This window comes from Chaetodon trifascialis, chromosome 12 (assembly GCF_039877785.1).
Source record: "Chaetodon trifascialis isolate fChaTrf1 chromosome 12, fChaTrf1.hap1, whole genome shotgun sequence".
NCBI lineage: Eukaryota > Metazoa > Chordata > Actinopteri > Chaetodontiformes > Chaetodontidae > Chaetodon > Chaetodon trifascialis.
In genome coordinates, this window is record NC_092067.1 from 6,093,193 (window position 1) to 6,105,470 (window position 12,278).

A 12,278-nucleotide genomic window follows, 5' to 3' on the forward strand; every position below is an offset into this window, starting at 1 on the left:
TCACATATTTCTATAATCTCTGACGTTAGAATGGATAACAAGGTCATTGACCCATGATAATAATTCTTCCTTTCCTTCTTTCTTAGATAAGTGTGCTTCCACCTTTGTGGCAACAGTTTGGACCTTTCCCTGTTTTAACACGCCGGAGCCCTCTGTGCACAAAACCGGGTCCATAAAGAACTGGACAGGACTGCTCGTCTTTGGGATGAACTGGAACACTGACTGTAGCCAGACCTTATCACTCACTTCAAGTGCTGGTTCTCCCCAAATGAAAGAAACAAAGCCAAAAGCTTACTTGTAATTAGTACTTAATAAAACTTCAGTTGGACTTTTGTGCTACTTAAATACTAAAGTGTAATAAGTACAAAATTAGTCTGGATGCAAGTACACTTAAGTAAGCTCAGTATACTAATATTTTGTATATTTTAGTGTATTTTTTCACCACGGTCTCATCTGTTTGGGAGCAAATGCAGCAGGACCAACATCTGGTGGAAACCCTGAAGACCCTGTAGGTGTATAAAGTATTATCAGATTTTTTGTTTGCCTTTCCCTGCTGGTCTTGTCTCCAGTTCCCCATTTTGGGGGATTCGCAGCATCAACCTTCTGCACACGACCTTGGTTCTTTAAAGGGTAAGTTCACCAACTTCACAACAGGACATTTCTCTCAGGTTGAGGACTATTAGGTTTTAATCTGCGGCTCTCTGCTATCAATCCAAAACAATGAAAATGAACAGGAATGTAGTATTAAAAAAGTCTTTTAAAAAACATAGCAACAAATTGTGTCAGCAGAAACAATGTCCTGGTTAGTCCTAGTTTTTAATGCTTTAAGATTCTTTTCACCACCATCACACTGGATTAGCAGCGAGTGTGGTGATCTTTAATGTCCATGCTGCTGTTTTCACTACAGGCAAATAAAAGTGCACCGTTAAGGAGTCTGGTTAGAAAATGAAACCATTTATTTAACATGACCGTATCAGCAGATCAGCCCACACACATAGCATCAGACTCAAGTCACAATCACTCACTTTCAGTATATACAGATAGGCACATTCACATTAGGCATTAAAGCCAGCCACAGCGACTACTGAAGGTCCAAACCTGTGGCAGGTTTGGTCACTGCCTCTGAGTCCAGCAGGGAAACTAGCCAGGTTAACCGGGGTCTCTGATCCTGTGTCAGTTTTGTTAAAACGCCACAGTTTAAAGGTTTGGATACTGGACTGGTGACACTCCTGTGGGGTCAGAATCCAGACCGACGTTCCCCCGCTCAGTCCTCTGCCTTAGTTCCTGAAATGTTACACTGCAGTTCAACACCACTCAGTCAAGTGTACAAAATAACAGGAACACCTGCTCTTTAGACAAAATAAAACTCTAGAGGAGCATTCCCTGACCTTGTTCCCCAGGTAAATCCACTTCAGCCAGGAGGAGCAGTGATGTGGATCATGCAGAGAAGACATGTTTGATTTTTGATCAGTGAGAAATTTGAGACAGCGAGTTCATGGAGGGTCAAAGTCAACTCATCTGGAGGGCGTTCCTTACATTTTGAGCACTGCTTGTGGAAACAGAAATTAGCTTGGTGTAAAAATGTATCCAACTTTAACATCTGAGAGTATTTGAATGACAGCCAGTAAGTGACGACGAAGAAGCAGGAAAGGAATCTTCAAATAATCTTCACTTGATTTTAACTTGATGACACTTTATCCAATTTATTGAAACAATCAGAGCAAATAATAAAACTCATAAGTAAAAAAGGGGACAAATTAAAAAAAAAAAAAAAAAATCATAGAAATTAACAATGGATAGTATAACAGAGAAAACCGGTTCAGTTCATGAAAATGAAAAAAAAAATTTTTTTTCAAAAGTCCAACCAATTCTTTATTACATACAAGCTTTTGCTTTGCAGTGCTAACACTAAAACAGCTGGGAGGAAGAGGAGGGCACTTCGTTACAAGTGCTCAGTTCTCAAACTAAATCGATATCAAGTTTAGAGGCGACTAATTGAAAAATACAAACACGGGGACAAAGGCGGAAAGGAAACATTCAAAAACATTCTGTTGAGCTCTGAATAATCAGTGTCCTTCATGGTTAGCAGGTTCCTGCACCATATACCCTTTAATTAATGGACAAGAGAGAGACGAGGGTGCAGGACTGCAGCAGGTTTTCAATGAATGACCGTTGGGAAGAAAATGGCACCCACAAAAATCCCATCCCAATGCAAAGAGGATACAGTCAAACTAATAAAAAGAAATAAATAATCAGTCTTTTAAAAAGGCTTCTTGGGAGGCGGGTTTTCAAGCTGAAGGTTTCGGAGGGAGTTTTTATTTCCCCCCGAACGACACAGTGTCCCTCTGTGTTGACTCCATCTCAAATCACTTCCTCGTTTCAGAGATATTTACACTTCAAAGCAACCCAATCTGGGCTTAGTACACATATAATGCTACATTGCATGAATGAAGGTTCCCCCAATGCAAGAAAATCCAAGAAATGCAGCATGTCGGTAGGGTGCCTTTACCCGACACCACAGCGAGTCAGGTCTGTCGGAAGAGAGATAACAAGCTTTAGAGTCAGTCCTCTTTTACTGTCCTGGGATCAGTCCTGACTCCTGCTCTTCCGAGCTGAAGTCCTCTGTGGTGCAATGGTTTTTGCCTGAGAGCAGTACTGACAGAGGAAGAGCCGTGAGCGGGATGATGGGATGGAGTGAAAGCAGCCGTTAATGGAGATGTGTGATATGGTAGATCACCCTGACTGAGAGGAAGAGGCTGCTGGTCTAATGCTGCGTTCCAGACATGTTGGAGAGTCAGAAATTCCAAATTTCACCCAATGTGGCAAAACGTATCACACTGGAGGTTTCTGTTATGCACTCTGACGCTGTTAGCACTACACAGCATCACTTTCAGCCCAGCTCAGTTTAGGTTCACAACCTTTAACCACACACATACACACGCACACACACACACACTTTACCTGATTAGATATATCTCGACTAGACTGTGCAGGTGTTCACGACATCTCTCTGACCCTTATGTTGCACCTGTTAAGGCGGGATGATTTCCAACTGTTATCTCTTAGTACGATGAGTTTGGTGACCTCACAGTATTCCCTGCATAAAGATATTGTCACAGAATAACACTGCCCTGCATACGCCCTCTGAAAAAGAGTCATGTTTCTGATGCAGGTGAGAATGTTTGTCATCTGGGAGTGTGGCTACGCACTAAACAAGCTGCTGAAACAGGCTAAAATTATAGCTCTGAGCACATCAGCCCAGTCAAAGGTGAACTCTGACAGCCGGCTGGAGAGCAAACCAAAACAAGAAACGCATGCTTGGATTTGTTTGTTTTATGGACAGCAAGAAGACGGATGGTAAACGGAGAGCGAGTGTGATGGATGCGTAATGTGACCATATCTTCATGGTGCACTCACAACGGATTTCACTCACCATTCATTTCTATGAGGAACAGATGTATTAGCTCCTGATCGCACCTTTCACTCAATCTGCCTGAACTGTGACACACAACATCTCTGGTGGGTGGGATTGACCTGCCTTTCATTGTGTTACAGCTGCATGGCCAAGTAATACCAGCAGAGAGGAAGGGACGCTGTTTTGCTGAAGAACAGTGACAGAGGTTCATGAAAAGGTCTGATAATGAACTTTGTGGACTGCTGTGGTTAGCATGCTAGCCCTGCTAGGCTCCTGCAGTTTCCATCCCTACCCACGCCATTTCCTGTCCCACCTGCTTTTCACCATACAGCAGAGCAGTCTGACAGCACCTTCACACCAAACTTTGACCTGAGCAGAAGTCCGACGAGCCGACACATGTGGGTGGGTGACACTAAATCTATAATTCATGAAACCAAATATTTGTTAAACGCACAAAATGACACCTTCGCTTCCATCTAACAGCAGAAATGTTAAACCTCAGTGAAGTCGCACTGGTCAAAGACGCAAAAGACCTGAAGCTGTCCACCAATCAATGAATTTCCGCTGGAGAATATTTAGCGTTTAATTACACATTAAAATAGAAATTGTATAAAGTAGCTCTTATATCAGCACGATCAGCTGCTAAAGTTGGAACAGGACAGAATGTTGGCCAAAAGAACAAAACAAAAAAACTTTCACCAGCTTTGTTTCTACCTTTTCTTTTTAACTACAAACTGCATCAAAGGTGGAATTTCAACCTACCAGCTGGGAATTTCCAACTTCCAACGTTTCAGCCAGACACAGCATCAGCCTCGCACTGCCTCCTCTACTCTTCTTGGGTAGTGGTCCTGGTCTCATCCAGACCCCTCTGCCTGCCTTGTCCCTTGCTTATTGATTATCTTTGTAAAACCTAAGTTCCTCTCTTGACCCCAAGCACTCCACTGCCTCTCTTCCACGCAGACTGGTAGCGGGGGAGGAGAAACTAACATCCCGACCCTTCGCCTCTGTGTCTGCTGGTACCTGCTTGTTGCCTCCTCGTGGCTGCTGATAACCTTTGTTAAAGCATTATTCTGTGTTGTTTAAAGTGTGAATAGATTTAAGCTGAGAACTATAAACACGTTAGGCCCTTGGAATTGATGCCAGTGCACCACAGCACATCTTATCTTTCCAAAATACCATGATAACCGTCAATATGCTTTCTTTTCCACCTGATTTAGCTTTGTTTGGCTAAAGATAACGAATTGCAGCTCCACCTCCTCCATCTCTTACTCCTCATCCTATTAACGTGAACTAGTTCACATCACACATCAGGACACATCTGTAGCCGTCCTCCTCCTCTGGTTTGTGAATCTATCAGCAGAAGCTCAAGCTTGGGCTGCTCTTCACCATCATCATCCTCTGCTTTCTGAAGTTCCCTGTTGTGGATGCCCCTCACCAGGAGGAAACAGCAAGTCAGCGAGGAGGGGAAGGAGGGCTAGACGATAAGACAGGGGAGGAGCACGCACACTAGCTATCCTCTGCTGAAGGTTCTGGCTCTACTAGCAGAAGTCCAGGCTACTGCTATTCTCCCCCAACTGCTTCACCCCTGTCCTCTTCCTCCTCGTCTTCCTCCAGGTGTTGTTTGTCTGTGTAAATGTCCCTGACCAGGAGGACTCTGGTGAGGAGGCTCTCCAGGATCTGTCGCTCCAGCGGTGTGGAGCTGAACCACAGCGGGTCGTCGGGACCGCAGGCCGGATCCGGCTGAACGTAGAAGACGTCCAGACGCTCCCGCAACAACGGTGGACTGGAGGGAAGAAGTGAGGGTGAGGAGGGAAGGACGGGGTGAGAGTAAAAGTGAAGAGGCAAAAGTGGAAGGCAAGGGGAGAAGTGAGGAGAGAAGGAGAGAAAGGAAAGAGATAAGAGGAAGCATCAAGAAATCAAGAATGGTGAGAGAAGAGAGGGGAAGAAAATTGGGATTAAGGGGTTAAAAAAAGGTCAGGGAAAAATAACAAGGGAAAGCATCATATAAAGAGTGACAGAGTAAGAGATCAGTGTCGCAACAGGAGGAGTTAGAAGAGCAGGAAAAAGGGTGGCAGAGCAGAAAATGGCAAAAAAAAATGAGATAAGAAGAGAAGACAAAGGAAGAAAAGAAGAAAATATGGTCAAAGGAGGGATGTGGAGAGAAAACGGGAGGTCAGAGAGAGAGAGAGAGAGAGAGAGAGAGAGAGAGAGAGAGAGAGAGAGAGAGAGAGAGAGAGAGAAGTGTGAACCTCTTATTTGGATTTTCCTCATGAATAATACAAAGAAACTTATGACAGCTGACAGTATTTCATGGCAAGTCCTCATCTTTCAATAATCAACACTGTGGTTCAGGATGTGAACAGCAATGAGTTATAATCACAGGACTCACACTGCTTAACTAAGTTTGGGAAGCAAGACGGAGCAACTGAAGACAAACCTGAAGCCTAAATCAAACGTTCCACAGATTATACGCATCATGAAATATATTCAGTTACTGCCATCTAAAACATTCATGTCTGTTCATGTAATGTTGGAAGTTGAGCAACATTTTTAAGTTGTATTTCCACAATGTTTCACCATTTCTTGTCAGACACTAAATGTTTAATAACTAGAATAATTGATCCATAAAATCATCAGTTGCGGGCCTGATTTTGATTTCAGCTGCTTCAGATTTAAAGAGGAAGAACTTCTCTCTTCCGTAACCTCCAACACTCCACTTGAATAATCTGGAAATGCTTTGAGCATGAGAGTAATGAAGTGGGAGAATCTTTGTTTTTCCAGCTGCTGCACAATCTGCTCCTCTGGGTAAGAACAGCAGGAAGAGTTTGAAATTGCTTCAACTGCAGAGGTAAACTACTGTGTGGAGGAAGACGGTGCGTTAGAGAAAGAGCACTGGAATTAGTTGCACTAGTAAAGATGTTGAACTCACCACTTTGATCTGTAGAGGTCATACAGGCGACACTCGTGCTTCTTCACTGGGCAGCGTATAGTGGGACCTCCTGAGTCGTCGTCTGGTTCATAGTCCTGATCGCTGTCCTCTAACTTACGCTTCCTCCTCCCAGACTCTGTTTGCACTGAAGGACCAGAAGACAAAATCAAACATTTTTAACGAGATAATGTGATTTGACCTTATTATTAAAGGCTGCAGCTAAGAGGTGGTACTCATAGGAGAGATGATGTCATCAACAGATTTAAGTGCAGATACAGAGAAGTCCTATCTTATCTTATGTTTTTCTTTAGTTTATCTTATCTAGGCACTATTATACATGTACTTTACGGTGGCTTCCCACAACACCCAATAAACTGCGTCACGCACACAGGTTAAAAACAAATTTTATTTTCTAAGACAAGACGATCGTCGCATTAACTGCACTGATATTGCTCGGGCGCATCGGAAAAGCGCTACAAATGTTCAATTGTGTCCGCGCTGCTCGCCTCACCGTGGTGATCCTGAGAGATGGAAGGCACGCGGATGCAGACAGTGGTCTCCTTGGTGACAGGATGGACGGTGTCCGGGCTGTAGACGTTGGCGAAGGAGAGGCGGAGGTGCTGCTCCACGGTGCGCAGGCCGAAGTATTTGGTGTTCAGGTAGACCAGAGAGCGCAGCAGAGCAGCGGGACTCTGCTCGCCGAGCTGCCGGCTGCTCCACAGGCTCCGCTCCTCCACTCGGCCCCACAGCGAGCCTGGAGAGCAGCAAAAACGTTAAAACCCTTTCTACAACCCCAAGTCCAGAACAGCTGCGGCGCTGTGTAAAACATAAATAAAACACAACGCTATCTGCTTAGTTGGATTTGTTCAGGGCTTGAATCCATCTTTTCACAATTGGATCTCACTCATTTCAAACACTTTTGGATCAGGCAGATTTCAATTCTGGGCTCCCCGTGAGCTCACCCGGTGGAGTGTGTACCATGCATTAAGGCTGAGTCCTGACTGCAGAGGCCTGAGCCTCCAGCCCTTTGCTGCATGTCACTCCCTCTCTCTGCCCTGCCTTTCCTGCCTCTATCCCGCTGCACTACAGCAGAAGTAAAAACTCATTTTCAGTTTCAATGTTAACTCATTTTTAACTTTATAGCTTCAAATGTTTTGCCTGTTGGGGCTGATAGGGTGTCCTCATTTAACAGTACAGTGCAATCACAGCGTGTCAGGATGTGAACAGCAGAGGAGTTCTAATCATTGGACACCGCTCACGATGGAGCAACACTACAGTTAAACAGTCACTAGTTGGCGCCAACAAGCACACACTCATACACTCAGTGCCACAGCTCCAGTGTCATCATCAGTGGTAGATTTACTTTCTAAGGTCCACATTTTTGGATTGTATCCCTCTAATTTTCCTATTTTGTGTACAAAATGTGGTCACTCACTTATCTAGCAGGTCAACTCTCAAAAATTCAAAAAGATTTGACAATATTCACTAGAGCAGACTTTTGGTGCTGGACTGGCGGTCATATGAGATGACGTGTGGCTGCACTCACCATCAGGAAGCACACTGGGCTGCCAGTCCCTCAGGACCTTATTGAGTTCCTCTCCAAACTGCTGGTAGCACGGGTCACTGAACAAGTCATCCGTCCGGCCTTTGGCGTGAAGATGCTACAAACAGATAAAACACTCACACTTAAAAAAGGTGAAACAAATGCAGGCTGTGTTTGCTCGTATGCGCTCAAACTTCAGTGTCCTCATATTTAAATCGTCATCACTGTTTTTCAGAATGTGAACAGCAAAGAGTTCTAATCACCGGACACACAAATCTGTACATTCAGACCAAACTGGAGCAAAGCGTGGTTATTTTCTGGCTTCCTGCTAAAAATACAAACACAAGCCTTCAATCAGTGAAACCCACAACCCAGCTCACTGAAAGGACATGTTCAAAAAGAGAGGGAGGTGCACCAGCAGGCCCAGACAAAGTCTGAAACATTTTCAAGTGTTTTAGGCCATATTACTTCATCAAACTGTACATAAACGATGAAATCTGAAAAACATGGATGGTTCTTACCAACAGAGTCACAGTTGTTACATGTTTCTGTGAGAAAAATCTCACTCCAGAGGACCTCTGACCGCCCTGCACTCCTCTCTGCAGCCATGCTGTGCTGCTGCTGCTGCTCACATGTGGGAGCAGGAGGGAAGGCGGTGCACCAGTACTATCTGTCCCACTGGAAACACACTCTGAAGTTGAGTTCCTACCTCTAAAATGCCTACAGAGGGATTTTACTGGGACCAAAAGGAAAGTTCTTGCTTTGTATATTTACTTCCTGTGAATATTTATATTGTTTTATATCAATCTAAATGTAATTATTTTGCATTATCTTAAGATTTTTTTTATTTTAGTAGGTGAAACAGTGATACTTAATGACAGGAAGTCAACAAAATTACTACTGAATCGAGCCTTTTGCTACATTATGGCAAATGCCAGAAATGTGTCGACCATTTTAATTTTTGATTTTCAGAATAGTTTTTTTAAAAGTATTTTTAATAGCATATTTGCCTTTATTTGATAGACAGTAGTGAGGTAACAGGAAGTGAGGGAAGAAACAAAGGAGGGACATCAGGAGAGGACTGTGATTGTGTGCAGCAGGATGTCCCATTCTTTTGTTTTTACAGTATAAACTGGGTACACTGGAAGTTGAACAAAGCTCCACAGCTGACATACTAGTAAGATGAGGATAGACTGACGTGAAAATAAAAAAAATGTTTTCATTTTAAGAAACAACATGACAACTAGATTTCCTGCCTCATGGTTTTATGCCTCCATCAAACAGTCACGCTGCAGCTTACATCCATGTGTATCTAGACTCATGATATATAGTGAAGACATTTGAGGAATTCAATAAAAAGTATTCAGTGTATTTTTTGGTGAAACAGAAGTTATCACTGTATTGACATGCATGTTTCCAGTCAAAGATTTCCAGTGGGAAACATGCTGTCTTCACTTAGAGACAGAGAGCTTCATCACATGGAGCAACAGCAATCACCTGAAGCTCAACATCAGCAGAACCAACGAGCCTGTGGTGAACTACAATCATTCAAAGATGGATGCTGCTGCAAAGAAGCTACAAACTGTAAATCTTCAACTCAGCAGCACAGAAGATCTCTACAATCAGCACAGTTTGAAGGTGGACACCCAAGATCAGTGTCAACAATTCAGTATCTGACCAAATGTGAAATATGTTCAGCATCTGCCTTCTGTTTCTGAGTTAAGGTGTTGAATAATGACCTGAGAAGTGTTTCTGCAGAACAGTATGATGTCACTGTGAAGCTGACCTCTGGATATACAATGTCATTCAGCATTTTATCCTGTCAGACATTTGTGTGAAATGTCATCATAGAGAGTGTATGAATTCTTGACTTATGGTTAAAGATGTGTTTGGTGTGGTCACAGTAACATTTGTGCCAAATTTAAAAAACAAGGGGCATCAGAAACATTTCAGTTGGACTGTTCGCCCTGACGTGTGGTGCAATAATAAATGTCTCCATGTCCAGTCTTGAGACTTTGCCGTCAGGTTCAGTCTTATGTCTTGCTGGAGAGGTGCTGGTGTTTCTGGGGTTTGTACCAACCTGCTGGATCCCCAGACAGAGGTAGAGGATGCTGTCTGGAGAGTAGCGCTCCCCGCTGGGCCTGCAGACCTCCCTGACAAACCGGGCCAGAGCCACATTCAGCTCCTCTGAGCTCAGCAGCAGCAGGTTGCTTTTTGTCCGGGCTGCAGGAGATGGGAACAGACACCGACTCCTGTTAGCAACACATCCTACGGGTTTTCAGATCCGACAATCAACCTTTCACTTCTGGCTTTTTCAGCCAAACAATGCACCTGGTTTGGAGCTGTCCTTTACTTTGGTGTCATCTGATTGGTCAGAGGGAGACAGCGCCCAGCGTTTCCAGGCATGGATACCATATCGAGCTTTGAGCGGCAGTGATCGACCTTCTGAGTGTCTGCCTGTTGGATGGGAAGAAGAGGACGAGGCTGGATCTGAGCTCTCCTCCACCGCTTGCCTTTTGTTCCCCTGTAACACAAACACACCAATCACTACACAGCTAACTGTAGCTGGCCACAACAAAGGACTCACATTGTTCCGTGCAAGTGTTTGTGTCTGTGCTCATACTTGTCTCCTGGGCTGTGGTCGAGGTGCAGACTCCTGCGCCTCCTCCTTCACCTCTGCCAGGACTGGAGGTAGCGAGAAGCCCATGTCCTCATCCATTCCCTCCAGGACTGGGACAGGGTCTGAGGCTGAGACAGGAAACAAATAATCTGTCGGATTATTTTTTTTATTTGTTATATGGTGGGAGAATAAATCCAGTCAGGATGGGAAACAGGTAACACTACTTTAGATTTAGGAGTTTATACACTGTGGCTCGGCAGTCAGAGTTCAGTGGGTCAGCACTTAGTTCAAGAACTTATTGTTAAGACAGTGTCTGTCAGCATTACGGGGTTCTGAGCCTCAGGTACAGGGACGCGCTGTCATAGCCAGTATAATTACATGCATTCACCAGAGCAGGTATTCAGACAAACAGGTTTAGGCAGCCTATCACACAACATGTTTACATGCACTGTCACTGACCCATGAATACCTGCATGAAGTCAGATATCTCCCCTACCCCCAAAACTATTTTGGCAGCATTACCTACTTATTTTATCTATACTAGTGATAGAGGAGGCAGAGGAAGACAAACAGATAAACAGAGGACAACATGAACGTGTCTTAATTTAACACATATGAGGATAAAGCACTTTTATCACTGATAAAAAATCTCTGACTGGAACTCTGTTACTTAAGAGAACGCAGAGAGTGATGAAATTAGCCCCAAATCAGACTCTCTGGCTTGTGGGCAGGAGAGAAGATGAGACTGCTCGATGCTAAAAAACCTGTCTGGCAAGAATTTCGTTCATATTACTCGTAAAAACAGCGATAGCAGCGGGTGAATTTTCAGCAGTTAAAAGAATCCAACTGCTGCTACATTAAAGGTTACACTTTAAGTATTTATATAGTGTGTAGGTGCTTGATGGGGCGTTACATCAAAATGTTACCACTTTAATTTGTAAGGTAAAGAATGCTCTTTATGATGCTATTAATGCAGTTTATTTACCAAAAATGGGAAAGTATTCAATGATACTGTTTACGAGATATATACAAAAATACTGAAAGCTGAACATAATGAATTTTTGAAACATTGCTTTTTGAGTTTATGGTGAAAAGCTTAATTCGAGAAAGAGACCATCAGACTTTGGCTATGCTCCCAAGAACAGCCCGAATATTGTGGCTGAAGCTGCGGTTCAAGTACGTACTATCATGGCTCAGCAACACAGTCAGAGACAACAAATCAAAAAGTACACAAAGTACACAAAGTAAAAAGCTAACACATGTATTGGCCTGGCTAATGACCTCACACTCCTCTGGACGGTAGGTGGCGATGACAGCAGGTCCACAAATAAGCAGAGGGAGGAAAGTGAATTTCAATTACTGTGCTGATCCATTAAAAACCCATGCAGTCAGATGCTGTTACATAAGCACTGCTTCACTAAACAGAATGTATGCGATGGCTACAGATACAACATAATGTCAGGAAACATTTTTATATTCAGTTATGTTTAGCATGGAATGAATGCGGTCTGTCGTGCTTAGCAGATGATGAAAAGTGCACCTAAACGTTTTATTGCTTTTACAGTTAAATCAAAAACAGAAATGCAAACACAGGCGAAAGACAAAAGGGCTCAATGTTCCTCCCCATTATGTCGAAGTCAGTCTCTGTTTGACTGTCAGGCTTTGAAATCCAGAGCCTGTCAATACCAAACACTGCAGAACTACTATCCCTCACGGCTGTGAGTGGTTCCTGACTGACGCTGCCTCCCTGGTCTAGCACTGACAGGCCTGG

At 43.7% G+C, this 12,278-nt stretch overlaps 1 protein-coding gene across 2 annotated transcripts in view; it reads right to left on the minus strand.

Annotated features, from left to right (window-relative positions):
* Nucleotides 1-938: 938 nt before the first annotated feature.
* zmym2 (zinc finger, MYM-type 2) overlaps nt 939-12,278 on the minus strand; it is a 32,250-nt gene continuing 20,910 nt past the window's right edge. For both annotated transcript variants that reach the window (XM_070975812.1, XM_070975811.1), the window contains exons 19-25: nt 10,511-10,635; nt 10,219-10,411; nt 9,968-10,110; nt 7,891-8,005; nt 6,856-7,098; nt 6,345-6,489; nt 939-5,198 (exon numbers count right to left, since the gene is read on the minus strand). In XM_070975812.1, coding sequence (XP_070831913.1) covers nt 4,976-5,198; nt 6,345-6,489; nt 6,856-7,098; nt 7,891-8,005; nt 9,968-10,110; nt 10,219-10,411; nt 10,511-10,635 — 1,187 coding nt within the window. In that variant the 3' untranslated portion in view covers nt 939-4,975. The remainder of the gene's footprint in view (nt 5,199-6,344; nt 6,490-6,855; nt 7,099-7,890; nt 8,006-9,967; nt 10,111-10,218; nt 10,412-10,510; nt 10,636-12,278) is intronic.